At 53.7% G+C, this 17,500-nt stretch overlaps 3 protein-coding genes across 3 annotated transcripts in view; 2 read left to right on the top strand and 1 right to left on the bottom strand.

Annotated features, from left to right (window-relative positions):
* Positions 1–1,066, top strand: part of LOC137912023 (alpha-1,6-mannosylglycoprotein 6-beta-N-acetylglucosaminyltransferase A-like) — a 2,423-nt gene extending 1,357 nt beyond the window's left edge. The window contains exons 4-6 of the mRNA XM_068756371.1: positions 61–135; positions 209–366; positions 444–1,066. Of these exons, the coding sequence (XP_068612472.1) occupies positions 61–135; positions 209–366; positions 444–642 (432 nt within the window). The 3' untranslated portion in view covers positions 643–1,066. The remainder of the gene's footprint in view (positions 1–60; positions 136–208; positions 367–443) is intronic.
* A 4,170-nt stretch (positions 1,067–5,236) lies between these two features.
* Positions 5,237–15,372, bottom strand: LOC137912119 (transmembrane protein 163a-like). Its single transcript, XM_068756474.1, is given in 9 exon segments — positions 5,237–5,297; positions 9,958–10,099; positions 10,177–10,288; positions 12,719–12,815; positions 13,569–13,660; positions 13,752–13,795; positions 14,784–14,834; positions 14,837–14,902; positions 15,330–15,372. Coding segments are annotated over 9 exon segments (708 nt in total).
* A 2,043-nt stretch (positions 15,373–17,415) lies between these two features.
* Positions 17,416–17,500, top strand: part of LOC137912054 (cyclin-T2-like) — a 4,563-nt gene continuing 4,478 nt past the window's right edge. Inside the window, 1 exon segment of the mRNA XM_068756402.1 lies at positions 17,416–17,498. Coding sequence (XP_068612503.1) covers positions 17,431–17,498 — 68 coding nt within the window. The 5' untranslated portion in view covers positions 17,416–17,430.

Below are 17,500 nucleotides of genomic sequence, written 5' to 3'. Positions count from 1 at the left end.
GTGAGCAGACCCCGCCCCCCGAGGGCTTCGGGTGTCGGCTGACGCCTCTGTCTGTTCCAGATTGAGCCCTACCTGCCCTACGAGTTCACCTGCGAGGGGATGCTGCAGCGAGTCAACGCCTTCATCCAGAACCAGGTGCGTCCAGCTGCTGTTGGATAAGCCCCGCCCCCCCGCAGCGTTTCCGTGACGCATCACTTTGTCTCTGCAGGACTTCTGCCACGGCCAGGTGATGTGGCCCCCCCTCAGCACGCTCCAGGTCAAGCTGGCTGAACCTGGACGCAGCTGCAAGCAGGTGTGTCAGGAGGAGGAGCTTATCTGTGAGCCGTCCTTCTTCCAGCACCTGAACAAGGACAAGGACCTGGCCAGGTGAGACGCCCCTCAGCACTGTTTTACAAGCGACCACCAGGTGGCAGCACGTCACACCCCCTCCCTCTGCCCGGCAGGTTCGGCGTGGACTGTCAGACGGTGGAGTCCGGCGCCGACACGGTGGTCCCCGCCTACAGCCCCGCCCGGCGCCACTGCGTGTTCCAGACCGACCTGCTGCTGTTCAGCTGCGCCGGCGCCCACCCGACGCTGCAGCGCGTCTGTCCCTGCAGGGACTACATGAAGGGCCAGGTGGCGCTGTGCAACGACTGCGTATAGGGGGGGCACTGGCGACGGACAGAGACGGGGACATGTCCATCATATTTATTGATCCACCTGCTGCTGGAGGTGACCCCCCCCCTCCCCCTCTGATTCACCAGCATTACTGGAATCAGCAGACGAGCGGCTGCAGCGGGCCCGCCTCCGTCTGTTGGTCCCGCCTCCTCCTCCCGGACGGAGCTGACTCTTTATTCTTTAGGTAGGTTTGCACTGGACTGGCATTTCTAAAGCCCACAACCTCTCACACACACACACACACACACACACACACGAGGGGGGGCCGACCGGGGCCCAGTTTAACACTGTAACCCGACACCAAACGTAGAAGTCTGGATTTGTGTGTTTCATAAAGTTGATATAAATGATAGACGTTTTATTTAAAGCTATACAGACGTTGTGTGTTTGTCCATAAGGCCGGGGGGGGGGGGGGGGTCTGTCGCTGCAGCGTCTCGTGTGAAGTTGTCGTGTCCAGGATAGCAGCGGTGTTAGCGGTCCTTGTCTTCACACACACGCTAGCAGAGACGCTAGCAGAGGCGCTAGCAGAGATGCTAGCAGAGGCGCTAACAGACGCTAACAGAGGCGCTAGCAGACGCTAGCAGAGGCGCTAACAGAGGCGCTAACAGAGGCGCTAACAGAGGCGCTAGCAGAGATGCTAGCAGAGGCGCTAGCAGACGCTAGCAGAGGCGCTAACAGAGGCGCTAGCAGAGGCGCTAACAGAGGCGCTAACACTCTGCGTCTCTTCCGTTGTTTCTTCTTAACCTGGTTAGCTTATCAGCTACACTGTTTTACTTTGTTTACAGATCTTTATCTCTGTTCTTTTGGAAATGAGGCTTTTATTTATTTAGGGGGCTGGGCTTACCTTTTATAGATTTTTATTTAATTGCTTTTAAATTGAAGTTGGATCCGCAGGAGGAGAATCCTCTCCTGCAGAAAGGCCTCGTCTCGTTTCCAGTCTCGGGGGGGGGGCTTAGATTACAGGAGTAACTAGAAGACCTCCCCCAAGCTGCTCGTCCACATGGTGATCCGGATCAGCACCAGAAGGTTCTAGATTGTTCTGGTATCTTTATACACCATGTTATATTGTTTATTTTGAACTGGGTTTCATGTTAAAATGTAATATTTGTTCCTGACCTGGTTCTGGATCTGATCCGGATGAAACTCGGTGGCGAGGTAGAACGTTTCTTCCAGATCCGTCCAGAGCTTTTTGAGTGATGCCTCGCCTCGGCGGAGGTCTGGGTTTAGTCTGGGCTTAGTCTGGGTTTAGTCTGGGCTTAGTCTGGGCTTAGTCTGGGTTTAGTAGTCTGGGCTTAGTCTGGGTTTAGTCTGGGATTAGTCTGGGCTTAGTCTGGGCTTAGTCTGGGTTTAGTCTGGGCTTAGTCTGGGTTTAGTCTGGGTTTAGTCTGGGCTTAGTTTGGGTTTAGTAGTTTGGGTTTAGTCTGGGATTAGTGTGGGTTTAGTCTGGGCTTAGTCTGGGCTTAGTTTGGGTTTAGTCTGGGATTAGTGTGGGTTTAGTCTGGGCTTAGTTTGGGTTTAGTCTGGGCTTAGTTTGGGTTTAGTCTGGGTTTAGTCTGGGCTTAGTCTGGGTTTAGTCTGGGTTTAGTCTGGGATTAGTCTGGGCTTAGTTTGGGCTTAGTAGTTTGGGTTTAGTCTGGGATTAGTCTGGGCTTAGTCTGGGTTTAGTCTGGGATTAGTCTGGGATTAGTCTGGGCTTAGTTTGGGTTTAGTTTGGGTTTAGTCTGGGATTAGTCTGGGCTTAGTCTGGGTTTAGTCTGGGATTAGTCTGGGCTTAGTTTGGGTTTAGTAGTTTGGGTTTAGTTTGGGTTTAATCTGGGTTTAGTCTGGGCTTAGTCTGGGCTTAGTTTAGTTTCTTGACGAAACGCGTCCCAAAAGCCTTATTTGCGTTCTTGCTGTCTGTTTGCGAGCGTGCAGTCGGTCAGATCGTAGAGAAATCGGCTCCGCCTCTTCCTGAAAACGGAAACGCCCACACCTTTCACCGTACCTGTCTCCATTATCATGAAACGGGCGAATCACACGACAACGTATTTTGTTTGTCAGTCTTTGATGATTGAGAGGATTTTTAAATAAACCTTTTTTCTGTGACTGATTTAATATTTGTCTCACAGCACAGCAACACAGATTTAGTCGAGTGTTTGGAGCAGAGCACGGGACAATGTGGGGACAGTCGGGACTTTAGACCACCAATCACAGAACCGGGACCGGGACCGGGTCACAGAACCCGGACCGGGACCGGGTCACAGAACCGGGACCGGGTTTATAATCGGGGTAAGGAAGCACTTCCTCTACAAACATCAAACGTTTCTGACCTTTGGGAAGTTCATGACCTTCAGGAATGGGGCTGGAATGTCCCCCCAGGCCGGACCCCTAACCCTTAATAATTATTCATCCCGCCCACGGAATCATAACCATTATTTGATCCACTGCTGAGCTTGTAAATTAATGGATTCTTTTTAATGTTTTTTCACTGAAAGAAAACATTAAAAACATTAAAAAGAGTGAAATGATACAAAAACAGAATTCCGATTCCACAAATTGTCTGGTGGCCAGGCGGCGCACGCAGCTGATCGCAATCAACCAATAATCAATGGGCCTGATCCTGACTGGATATAAAGCACACCTGGGCGAGGGATCTGCTTCTTTCATTCCAGTCTCAGTCGCACCAAAGAGCAGTCGGAAGAAGTCGGGGAGGGGGGGCAGGAAATCCAGGCTGGGAAAACTCACAAAGTGATCCAGAATAAATTGATCTGGAATTAGAATAAACCCTGATCGTAAAAAAAGCAATATTTCAGTGTATTGGGAATAAATTAGTAGAACCAGGTACGGAAAGGTTCAACACCTGTCAGACAGAGGGGTCATGTGACGGCATTGCTTGAGCAAGGCAGCAATGGATTTCATTTAAACTGAATAATTTAAGAATAATCCAATGTAAATAGGTTGATGGTTTAGAGCAATCAATATACCAATCAGTATCTTAGGAATGTGGGGGGCTCGATCAGTAAATCAGAAGTAAAAGCTCTGACACAAACCGAATGTCAAGAGGAATCAAAGACATGAAGCCAAACGTGGTCCTGGTTGTCTCTGATGGACACGCCTCCTGCTCACGACCAATCAGGGCGCCCGCCTTCATGACATCATCGTTCACGACAATCCTTTCTGGATATTCTAATCAAACTGATTGCTTGAAACCGCCAGTAAACACAAAGCCCCGCCCACGACGGTCGTTGTTGTGGCTCCAGCACCAAAGACGCCGCGTCGGATTCTGAATCGGACGCGTGTCGAACATCGGTGGGTTAGCCTTAGCGTCGGATTCTGAATCGGACGCGTGTCGAACATCGGTGGGTTAGCCTTAGCGTCGGATTCTGAATCGGATGCATGTCGGGTGCTTCTCTAACGGGCTCAGTCCTAAGAGCATGCAGACCCTCAAAGACAAACTGCAGTGAGAGGCTGGTACTGGTTGCCATGGCACCAAATAATAAAATGAATAAAAGTGCATCTGTCGAGTCGGATGCAGAGCAGGTCCCGCCGCTTATTTGACCGAAGTGAGTTTCCTGCTCCAGGAAATGAAGACTGCGTTGGCGAAACAGCGCCCACCCTGCTCCCACGGCAACAGTCTAGATCAATATATTGTTGATGCTCTATATGTGCGTCTCCTTAAATACCTGCTCCCCGTCCCAAAGTTGCTACATCGGCTACGCTAGTCGGACGTTTCAACATCGGCTACGCTAGTCGGACGTTTCAACATCGGCTACGCTAGTCGGACGATTCAACATCGGCTACGCTAGTCGGACGTTTCAACATCGGCTACGCTAGTCGGACGATTCAACATCGGCTACGCTAGTCGGACGTTTCAACATCGGCTACGCTAGTCGGACGATTCAACATCGGCTACGCTAGTCGGACGATTCAACATCGGCTACGCTAGTCGGACGATTCAACATCGGCTACGCTAGTCGGACGTTTCAACATCGGCTACGCTAGTCGGACGTTTCAACATCGGCTACGGTAGTCGGACGTTTCAACATCGGCTACGCTAGTCGGACGTTTCAACATCGGCTACGCTAGTCGGACGATTCAACATCGGCTACGCTAGTCGGACGATTCAACATCGGCTACGCTAGTCGGACGATTCAACATCGGCTACGCTAGTCGGATGATTCACAGCAAAGGCCGGGGGAACCCTGGGAGAAATAAACGTAAAGTTTAATAAACACAAACATTGACGCGTTTGAGGAGCCGCTTCCTCCCGTCTCATTCCTGCTCGGACGCGTCTTTGACTGCGGCAACACCTTCGGGAAAACCCCCTTTCATAAGGAGGCGTGGCATAAACACGCCCCCATTCACGGTCAACAGACAAAGATATTATGATGAACACCACACTGTAAAACACTGGGGAGGTGCAGAGGACGGCGTCCGCCCAGCTCCGTCGCCATGGCGACTGGACCGACACTGGAGCCTCCGCCAGTGGGATTGTCTGTGGAGGAACAGGAAGGACGGGAGGTGGCGTTCCCGTTCCCGTTCCCGTTCCCGTTCCCGTCTCCTACAATCCTCTTCTCCCTTTCGTTTCCTCCGCGGCCCGTCACTCAAAACGCTGGTAGTTCCTGGTTTGTCGGACCCGCGGGACGGTGTCCATCAGGAGCCTGCAGAGGACGAACCCACATCAAAGTGACCACCCAGTACCGAACCATTAGAGGGACATTCTGAGACAACCCGGTACCGAACCATTAGAGACATTCTGAGACAACCCGGTACCGAACCATTAGAGGGACATTCTGAGACAACCCGGTACCGAACCATTAGAGACATTCTGAGACAACCCGGTACCGAACCATTAGAGACATTCTGAGACAACCCGGTACCGAACCATTAGAGGGACATTGTGAGACAACCCGGTACCGAACCATTAGAGGGACATTGTGAGACAACCCGGTACCGAACCATTAGAGACATTCTGAGACAACCCGGTACCGAACCATTAGAGGGACATTGTGAGACAACCCGGTACCGAACCATTAGAGACATTCTGAGACAACCCGGTACCGAACCATTAGAGGGACATTCTGAGACAACCCGGTACCGAACCATTAGAGGGACATTCTGAGACAACCCGGTACCGAACCATTAGAGACATTCTGAGACAACCCGGTACCGAACCATTAGAGGGACATTGTGAGACAACCCGGTACCGAACCATTAGAGACATTCTGAGACAACCCGGTACCGAACCATTAGAGGGACATTCTGAGACAACCCGGTACCGAACCATTAGAGGGACATTCTGAGACAACCCGGTACCGAACCATTAGAGACATTCTGAGACAACCCGGTACCGAACCATTAGAGGGACATTGTGAGACAACCCGGTACCGAACCATTAGAGACATTCTGAGACAACCCGGTACCGAACCATTAGAGGGACATTGTGAGACAACCCGGTACCGAACCATTAGAGACATTCTGAGACAACCCGGTACCGAACCATTAGAGGGACATTGTGAGACAACCCGGTACCGAACCATTAGAGACATTCTGAGACAACCCGGTACCGAACCATTAGAGGGACATTGTGAGACAACCCGGTACCGAACCATTAGAGACATTCTGAGACAACCCGGTACCGAACCATTAGAGGGACATTGTGAGACAACCCGGTACCGAACCATTAGAGACATTCTGAGACAACCCGGTACCGAACCATTAGAGGGACATTCTGAGACAACCCGGTACCGAACCATTAGAGGGACATTGTGAGACAACCCGGTACCGAACCATTAGAGACATTCTGAGACAACCCGGTACCGAACCATTAGAGGGACATTCTGAGACAACCCGGTACCGAACCATTAGAGACATTCTGAGACAACCCGGTACCGAACCATTAGAGGGACATTCTGAGACAACCCGGTACCGAACCATTAGAGAGGGACATTCTGAGACAACCCGGTACCGAACCATTAGAGGGACATTCTGAGACAACCCGGTACCGAACCATTAGAGGGACATTGTGAGACGACCCGGTACCGAACCATTAGAGGGACATTCTGAGACGACCCGGTACCGAACCATTAGAGGGACGTTCTGAGACAACCCGGTACTGAACCATTAGAGGGACGTTCTGAGACAACCCGGTACCGAACCATTAGAGGGACATTCTGAGACAACCCGGTACCGAACCATTAGAGAGGGACATTCTGAGACAACCCAGTACCGAACCATTAGAGGGACATTCTGAGACAACCCAGTACCGAACCATTAGAGGGACATTCTGAGACAACCCGGTACCGAACCATTAGAGACATTCTGAGACAACCCGGTACCGAACCATTAGAGGGACATTCTGAGACAACCCGGTACCGAACCATTAGAGAGGGACATTCTGAGACAACCCAGTACCGAACCATTAGAGGGACATTCTGAGACAACCCGGTACCGAACCATTAGAGGGACATTGTGAGACAACCCGGTACCGAACCATTAGAGACATTCTGAGACAACCCGGTACCGAACCATTAGAGGGACATTCTGAGACAACCCGGTACCGAACCATTAGAGACATTCTGAGACAACCCGGTACCGAACCATTAGAGGGACATTCTGAGACAACCCGGTACCGAACCATTAGAGAGGGACATTCTGAGACAACCCAGTACCGAACCATTAGAGGGACATTCTGAGACAACCCGGTACCGAACCATTAGAGGGACATTGTGAGACGACCCGGTACCGAACCATTAGAGGGACATTCTGAGACAACCCGGTACCGAACCATTAGAGGGACATTCTGAGACAACCCGGTACCGAACCATTAGAGACATTCTGAGACAACCCGGTACCGAACCATTAGAGGGACATTGTGAGACAACCCGGTACCGAACCATTAGAGACATTCTGAGACAACCCGGTACCGAACCATTAGAGGGACATTGTGAGACAACCCGGTACCGAACCATTAGAGACATTCTGAGACAACCCGGTACCGAACCATTAGAGGGACATTGTGAGACAACCCGGTACCGAACCATTAGAGACATTCTGAGACAACCCGGTACCGAACCATTAGAGGGACATTGTGAGACAACCCGGTACCGAACCATTAGAGACATTCTGAGACAACCCGGTACCGAACCATTAGAGGGACATTGTGAGACAACCCGGTACCGAACCATTAGAGACATTCTGAGACAACCCGGTACCGAACCATTAGAGGGACATTCTGAGACAACCCGGTACCGAACCATTAGAGGGACATTGTGAGACAACCCGGTACCGAACCATTAGAGACATTCTGAGACAACCCGGTACCGAACCATTAGAGGGACATTCTGAGACAACCCGGTACCGAACCATTAGAGACATTCTGAGACAACCCGGTACCGAACCATTAGAGGGACATTCTGAGACAACCCGGTACCGAACCATTAGAGAGGGACATTCTGAGACAACCCAGTACCGAACCATTAGAGGGACATTCTGAGACAACCCGGTACCGAACCATTAGAGGGACATTGTGAGACGACCCGGTACCGAACCATTAGAGGGACATTCTGAGACGACCCGGTACCGAACCATTAGAGGGACGTTCTGAGACAACCCGGTACTGAACCATTAGAGGGACGTTCTGAGACAACCCGGTACCGAACCATTAGAGGGACATTCTGAGACAACCCGGTACCGAACCATTAGAGAGGGACATTCTGAGACAACCCAGTACCGAACCATTAGAGGGACATTCTGAGACAACCCAGTACCGAACCATTAGAGGGACATTCTGAGACAACCCGGTACCGAACCATTAGAGACATTCTGAGACAACCCGGTACCGAACCATTAGAGGGACATTCTGAGACAACCCGGTACCGAACCATTAGAGAGGGACATTCTGAGACAACCCAGTACCGAACCATTAGAGGGACATTCTGAGACAACCCGGTACCGAACCATTAGAGGGACATTGTGAGACAACCCGGTACCGAACCATTAGAGACATTCTGAGACAACCCGGTACCGAACCATTAGAGGGACATTCTGAGACAACCCGGTACCGAACCATTAGAGAGGGACATTCTGAGACAACCCAGTACCGAACCATTAGAGGGACATTCTGAGACAACCCGGTACCGAACCATTAGAGGGACATTGTGAGACGACCCGGTACCGAACCATTAGAGGGACATTCTGAGACGACCCGGTACCGAACCATTAGAGGGACGTTCTGAGACAACCCGGTACTGAACCATTAGAGGGACATTCTGAGACAACCCAGTACCGAACCATTAGAGGGACATTCTGAGACAACCCAGTACCGAACCATTAGAGGGACATTCTGAGACAACCCGGTACCGAACCATTAGAGACATTCTGAGACAACCCGGTACCAAACCATTAGAGGGACATTCTGAGACAACCCGGTACCGAACCATTAGAGAGGGACATTCTGAGACAACCCAGTACCGAACCATTAGAGGGACATTCTGAGACAACCCGGTACCGAACCATTAGAGGGACATTGTGAGACGACCCGGTACCGAACCATTAGAGGGACATTCTGAGACGACCCGGTACCGAACCATTAGAGGGACGTTCTGAGACAACCCGGTACTGAACCATTAGAGGGACATTCTGAGACAACCCAGTACCGAACCATTAGAGGGACATTCTGAGACAACCCAGTACCGAACCATTAGAGGGACATTCTGAGACAACCCGGTACCGAACCATTAGAGACATTCTGAGACAACCCGGTACCAAACCATTAGAGGGACATTCTGAGACAACCCGGTACCGAACCATTAGAGAGGGACATTCTGAGACAACCCAGTACCGAACCATTAGAGGGACATTCTGAGACAACCCGGTACCGAACCATTAGAGGGACATTGTGAGACGACCCGGTACCGAACCATTAGAGGGACATTCTGAGACAACCCGGTACCGAACCATTAGAGGGACATTCTGAGACAACCCAGTACCGAACCATTAGAGGGACATTCTGAGACAACCCGGTACCGAACCATTAGAGGGACATTCTGAGACGACCCAGTACTGAACCATTAGAGGGACATTCTGAGACAACCCGGTGCCGAACCATTAGAGGGACGTTCTGAGACAACCCGGTACCGAACCATTAGAGGGACATTGTGAGACGACCCGGTACCGAACCATTAGAGACATTCTGAGACAACCCGGTACCGAACCATTAGAGGGACGTTCTGAGACAACCCGGTACCGAACCATTAGAGGGACATTGTGAGACGACCCGGTACCGAACCATTAGAGGGACGTTCTGGTATCTGCACTCACTTGAGTCCGTAGGCGAGGATGATGAGGCCGATGAGGACGCCGATTGTCCCGTCCAGGTACCACACCTTGGGCTCGTGCTTGAACACTTCAGCGCTGATGAGGATGGAGAACCCCATGACTCCGCCCACCAGCGAGTTGAACCCTGGGAAGCGAACACAAAGGGTGAGGACTTTGAGGAGGACACCGGGAGGACGGGAGGACGGGAGGCTGAATCCCAACCGTCGGTGACGAGGGCGCGGCTCGTCAGCGCTTTGCCCAGCGTGAACTTGATCCCAGCCAGGATGACGCAAACGACGCCGCTGGTGATGGAGACGCCAAACAGGAAGCCGTCCTGAGAGACAGGGGGGGGGGGGGGACAAAGGAGTCTGGGAAAACAGTCAGGAGACCAACCAGACGAGAGAATTATAAGGTGCAGAGCACGCCTGGAGAGGCAGGGAGGTGCAGAGCACACCTGGGGGAGAGGCAGGAGGTGCAGAGCACACCTGGGGGAGAGGCAGGGAGGTGCAGAGCACACCTGGGGGAGAGGCAGGGAGGTGCAGAGCACACCTGGGGGAGAGGCAGGGAGGTGCAGAGCACACCTGGGGGAGAGGCAGGGAGGTGCAGAGCACACCTGGAGAGGCAGGGAGGTGCAGAGCACACCTGGAGAGGCAGGGAGGTGCAGAGCACACCTGGGGGAGAGGCAGGGAGGTGCAGAGCACACCTGGAGAGGCAGGGAGGTGCAGAGCACACCTGGGGGAGAGGCAGGGAGGTGCAGAGCACACCTGGGGGAGAGGCAGGGAGGTGCAGAGGCACACCTGGGGAGAGGCAGGGAGGTGCAGAGCACACCTGGGGGAGAGGCAGGGAGGTGCAGAGCACACCTGGGGAGAGGCAGGGAGGTGCAGAGCACACCTGGAGAGGCAGGGAGGTGCAGAGCACACCTGGAGAGGCAGGGAGGTGCAGAGCACACCTGGAGAGGCAGGGAGGTGCAGAGCACACCTGGGGGAGAGGCAGGGAGGTGCAGAGCACACCTGGAGAGGCAGGGAGGTGCAGAGCACACCTGGGGGAGAGGCAGGGAGGTGCAGAGCACACCTGGGGAGAAGCAGGGAGGTGCAGAGCACACCTGGGGGAGAGGCAGGGAGGTGCAGAGCACACCTGGAGAGGCAGGGAGGTGCAGAGCACACCTGGAGAGGCAGGGAGGTGCAGAGCACACCTGGAGAGGCAGGGAGGTGCAGAGCACACCTGGGGGAGAGGCAGGGAGGTGCAGAGCACACCTGGAGAGGCAGGGAGGTGCAGAGCACACCTGGGGGAGAGGCAGGGAGGTGCAGAGCACACCTGGGGGAGAGGCAGGGAGGTGGCAGAGCACACCTGGGGGAGAGGCAGGGAGGTGCAGAGCACACCTGGGGGAGAGGCAGGGAGGTGCAGAGCACACCTGGGGGAGAGGCAGGGAGGTGCAGAGCACACCTGGAGAGGCAGGGAGGTGCAGAGCACACCTGGAGAGGCAGGGAGGTGCAGAGCACACCTGGAGAGGCAGGAGGTGCAGAGCACACCTGGGGGAGAGGCAGGGAGGTGCAGAGCACACCTGGGGAGAGGCAGGGAGGTGCAGAGCACACCTGGGGGAGAGGCAGGGAGGTGCAGAGCACACCTGGGGGAGAGGCAGGGGGGTGCAGAGCACACCTGGGGGAGCACTAATGTTGCACTACGAGCTCTCAGACATCAAACGGGAGCGAGTCGACGGCGGCTTTGCCTCGCTGATCATTCGTTCGATCGATCGACAAGGATTGATTGCTGATTGGGTTTTGAGCCCGTTAGGGATCCGCTGATCCGCTCATCCATCATCATCATCATCATCATCATCAACATTACTTCCAGTGTTTCTATGGAGATGAAGCTATTTGAGGAAGTGCGATGCGTCCTGCGTCGGCCTGAGACTTGTGACAAGGCGTCCACGTCCACGCGCACGTCCACGTCCACGTCCACGTCCACGCGCACGTCCACGCGCACGTCCACGCGCACGTCCACGCGCACGTCCACGCGCACGTCCACGTCCACGCGCACGTCCACGCGCACGTCCACGCGCACGTCCACGCGCACGTCCACGCGCACGTCCACGTCCACGTCCACGCGCACGTCCACGTCCACGCGCACGTCCACGCCCACGTCCACGCGCACGTCCACGCGCACGTCCGCGTCCACGCGCACGTCCACGCGCACGTCCACGCGCACGTCCACGCCCACGTCCACGCGCACGTCCGCGTCTACGTCCACGCGCACGTCCATGCGCACGTCCACGTCCACGCGCACGTCCACGCACACGTCCACGTCCACGCGCACGTCCACGCGCACGTCCACGCGCACGTCCACGCGCACGTCCCCGCGCACGTCCCCGCGTGGAGCCGGCGTGGGAAAGAGCCGAACTGGATCCGCCTGAACGCCCCCGTGCCGACGGGACAACAGCAGAGAAGGCTGCGAACTCTCTGACCCTGGCCGCCATCACCGTGACGACCAGTACGCGGAGTTCAAAAGGTCGACGGGGGGATCGGACCTGCAGCTTGGTGCCGACTCCTCGCTGTCTGTCTTGGACTCTGGGAAGTTCACTCGGAGTTCGATATTATTATTAGCAACAGATCAAGTCCTCGTGTCCCGCAGGGACGGGAGACGAGTCCCGCGTGGACGAAGCGTCCCGGCCGAGCTATAAATAGACCGTTCCAGCAGAAATGTGATTGGAGAGCAGCTTCCAGGCTTCAGGGGATCGGACCCGGAGACCGTTTGATCATCATCTTACCACTTCAGGTAGCAGCTTGGTGGCCAGGTCGTGGATGGCCTTACCCATAATGCACAGGGAGGACAGGATGAAAATCACGCCCAGGATACAGCAGGCTCTGCAAAGGAAGCGAGGATCGATCATGTGAACCAATCAGGGTGATTCGATTAGTCGCTACGGCGCCGCGGAACGCCAGCAGGAACCGCCTGTTCCCGTTTAGCGCGTCGCCAGAGAGGAGCCGACGACGCCCTGCTGGCGTTGGATTCGTTCCCAGATAGATCCCGATCAATAATGCATGCAGTACACCGCCTCGACCAGCAGGGGCGGGGTTTACAAAGGGCACGGTCATCGGCTTATTTTAGCTTAAACACAAAAGCTTTGGAAGATTTGTGCATTCCCTGATGGGAACGTCTTCACAGCGCCAACCTGGAACTAAAGGTGTGGCGCTGCGACCTTTGACCTCTGACGTGGGCTGCATTGGTTTGATTTTTAGATCTGTTGCTTCAGGCCACGGCAGCAGCGCGTCTCCAGGGACGGCTAGCACGGTGACGGCTAGCACGGTGACGGCTAGCACGGTGACGGCTAGCACGGTGCCGGCTAGCACGGTGACGGCTAGCACGGTGACGGCTAGCACGGTGACGGCTAGCACGGTGCCGGCTAGCACGGTGACGGCTATCACGGTGCTAAATGTCTCGCCGAACAGCAAGACCTTCAGTTTGATCTGATATTTCCTGCAGGATGAAGTACTTGTATTTGTACATCTCCGGCAGGATGAAGTACTTGTATTTGTACATCCCCGGCAGGATGAAGTACTTGTATTTGTACATCCCCGGCAGGATGAAGTACTTGTATTTGTCCCGGTGGGACTTACATGTATTCTCGGGGGGCAGAGTGCACGGCGGTGGCGTTGCTGTACCGCCACAGCACGATGACGGAGGACAACACGTCCAGCGTGGCGTCAAACTGCAGAGGACACAAAAAGAGACGCGTCCTACACCTGGTCACGGAGGAGCCGCGTCGAGTTCAGGGGGGCGGGGCGTTCCTGCCGACTCACGGCGAATCCGAAGGCCGAGGCGCTGTGTCGCAGGACGGACACCGCTGGAAGGGAAGGACACAGACACGTCATGAACGAGCGTCTCAGCGAGGACAACCTGTCCACGGTCGGGTGGGTGGACGTCTGCCACGCCCATCTCTCAGGACGCCGATCGGACGCCGCACCCGTTTAATGAAGACGTTTATTTATTGGGACACAACAGCCCGTTTTGACTCGATGGTGGATCCAGATGTGACGGAAACAAACACCGAACCGGAACTACGGGGGGGGGGGCGGCACCGAGCGGTTTCTCTTCCTCCGTGTCGAGTTTTCATTTTGGCTGCGAGGAGACGGTGAAAATCATTTCCTGTTTCATCCGACACGCCCCCACAAACCGTGAATACAAATGAGCGGTGGATCGTTCTGCATCGATACGGCTAGGAGCGCAGCAACAGACGGGGGCGGGGGGGGCTGCGTTCCATCTCGTAGGACAGATCGCTCCAGACATGGATTGTTGCCCCCCCCCCCCCCCGCTCATCGTTCCTGACTCGTGCGTGTCAGCGAGGCGCTTTGCTGCCGGTTGTTTCTACCGACGCCGTGTGTCTCCACGTTGCCGTAGCGATGGATCCGGTCCAGGTCTCCTGCCTTACAGCCTGTTAGACGTGAGGCTAGCGTAGCTTAGCAGGGACGGGGTCGTCACCAATAAAGAGTTAATGGCCGTCACGAGGGAGTCCCCGAAAACAAAGAGCAGCGTGACCGTTCATCCAGATGTTGCTCCTCCCCCTGCTGGCAGTGAATAAAGTGTTCCACCACGACGGAGGAGGAGGTCCCCAAACCACCGGATCGGCTAATAGTTCGGCGCTCGCTCTCACGGCGAGATGTTCGCAGCGTTAAACGCAGCATCACCGGGACTGTCGCTGCACATCTGGATCCGGCGCTGCATCAATCCATTCTAGCTGATCTGAAACGGCGGTGCCCCTTTGCGTTTGTCTCGCCCCCTGGGGGACGCCCTGGGGGACGCCCTGGGGGACGCCCTGGGGCAGCGCTACTCACTGAAGGCGACGACGGCCAGGACGAGGGTGACCCCGATGGAGGCCCAGGACACCACAGAGCCTTCTGACGGTAGCTCTGCGCTTCATGAGGCTTCAGGCGCATGCTGCTCTCCAGAAGACCTGCAGACAAAACGCAGGGCACAGAAGCCACGAGGGCAGCAGCGTGGCATAACGTGAACACTTAGACTAGAGGGAGGGTTGCTAGCTAATGTGCTAACTAAGCGTTTACGGCCGTTGGGCACTTAGCTAATTGCTAACATTAGCACATGCTAGCGTTTAAGGGTTCGGACCAAACACCTGCTCAGGTGGGATTAATCTCAATGACTCAAGTATTCTCCATCCCAGCCACGTTTCCCTGGCAACAGCTTCAGACTGGGAAGCCCCGCCTCCCAGTGACTCCCCACGTCATCGACCATCAGGAGTTATATTAGGGGGGGGGGGGGGGGGGGGCTCTGTCCTCAACACACCTGAAATTAGCGCTGTTATTGCGTTACAGTTACTTTACGCACGGCGCGCGGCGCGCTGAATCCAGATGTTCCGCGCCTACCTCGGTCCTCGATGCTGTCTGTGATCTTCATCTCCTGCTCCATCTTCACGCCCTCTTCCTCACTCCGTGCGCGGGGATGCTGTTGCTCGCACTGGCCGTTCAGCACCGCGGGGTCTGCCGGGGCGGGGTCCGGGACGGCGGGGGGGTCCGCCGCGGCGGGGTCCGGGACGGCGGGGGGGTCTGCCGGGGCGGGGTCCGTCATCTTGTCGGCGGGCTGCGGTTTCGGTGAGACGCTCCTTGGGCTCAGCTGGGAGGACACCCAGAACGGGAGGGGGGTCCGGGCGCGCCAAACCGCACACTGCCAGGTGAGACGGGACCGGAAATGATCAAATACGGACTTCAAAACAAACGTCTAGGCTTTTTTGGGATTTATAATGATTAATAAATGATCATAATGAATGATTATCATCTGTTACCGAAAGAAACACACATGTGGGGAATGTACATGTAACTCATTTGAGTAAACGTTACGTCAGCATGTACATACGACGTGAAATATTATTTTTTACAGCACTTATTTGAGGCATTCATTCATTTGTCAGGTTTAATTCGGACGAGGTTGGCAAAGAACATTTAAATTATTGTTCTGTTGGCATAGTAATAATAATGATAATAACTGCAAAAAAGGCAATAGAAATATAGATAATGCTTTGTGTTGCTCGTTTTACTCTAAAAGCAGAAACTATTTTTTTATTTCCATTAAAGTTAGCACATTTTGCATGAAACGTTTATTTTGAAGGTGCGAACCGGAACTAGCCTCCTTGCGTCTCCGTGCCGACAGGATGTCAAACAGCCGAACTCAATATTTACGACGGTCCGTGAGGTTATCCTCACCTGGGCTCGAATTGCTCACCTGTCACGCTAACCTGCGCTCGCGCTCAAGTCAAACGAGAAATGCTGCGGCGTCGCGCGCTCCGTACTTCGTGCCCGCGCGCGACGAAAACATCTGTCCCATGTGTATTGAGCGGGCTCGCGGGCCTCTCCCGTCACGTGCGTTTCTTTTGTCCTCGTGAACGCAGGTAAATTAATTACCTTTACAAGTAGATTAACACAAAAACGATGTAATTCTTCATATTTGATTTTCCTGTTGCATAATTACTGTGTAACGCCGATGCTGGAAAAAGATGACATTACATTTATTCATAGTATGTTTATTATTTGACATTTATGAATTAGCTTTTGAATAGTGATTTCTATGTGGCCAGCCTGACGTCACAGAAAATAAAACAAACAACCCACAATCATAAAACAATGATGTCATGTCCCTTTCCATGGGCTTAAATTCCATGTTTGTCTCTGCTAAAGATCCGAGCGGGAATTTATAAAGCAGACAAACTAATCACAGCATCTTTTCTAACTTAAGGTTTGAGAGCTTCTTTCAAAAACAGACTTTAAACTTGAATCGGAGTACCTGAAGTTAACCGAGTAAAGTCGGTCAGTGCAGCTGAACGTAATATTTATCTTTATTTATTGCTTTTGAGGCAGACGGAGCAGGACTTCTTGGTCTCTGCTTCCACCTGGTGGCAGAAACAGGGTAATGACGCCAATCGCCTCTAAACTGATGTCTCTTCACGAGTCCTGCGTTCATGATTGAACACATTTGAAACCATTATGATCGTCTGTTTTTTGTACTGCTAATACTGTATATTTATTGAGTATAATTTATTTTTGACCCTTAGCATATTAAAATCTAAAAAAAGAGGGTTCACCTTATGTCCTCCAGCCTCATTATCTGGGACTAAATATTGTAACATTTACAGTTGATTTAAACATACGAAATTACCTTCTTCGTGTAACGGCCTCCTCGGGGCGTCACAGTGGAAACAATACAAATGGTGACCTCTAGTGGATAATCCTAACACTAACACGAATGGCGATGTTCTGACAGAAAGAATGCATGCAAACCGTTAAATTCTCTAAAGATCTACCCGATAATATGCACTGAGTTTCGGGTTAAATATCAAAAACGCATTGCAGCGTCCGGGTCCATTCTCGCCTCGCCCACTAGAGGCGCTGTTTAGATCTCGGTGGTTTCTCGTGTCGCCCCTTCCGGTGCTCCTTCGCCCCACTTCCTCCCGTCGGGCTCGGCTGTGGGAGCGTAATGGCGGTGCACCGGGGCCCTTCTATGAAATGGCTCTTCACCCGGGACCAGATGGAGACCACGCCGTCTC

Source organism: Brachionichthys hirsutus, chromosome 24 (assembly GCF_040956055.1).
Source record: "Brachionichthys hirsutus isolate HB-005 chromosome 24, CSIRO-AGI_Bhir_v1, whole genome shotgun sequence".
Lineage (NCBI taxonomy): Eukaryota > Metazoa > Chordata > Actinopteri > Lophiiformes > Brachionichthyidae > Brachionichthys > Brachionichthys hirsutus.
The sequence above is the reverse complement of the archived record's forward strand: the minus strand, read 5'-3'. Positions and strand labels throughout refer to the sequence as shown.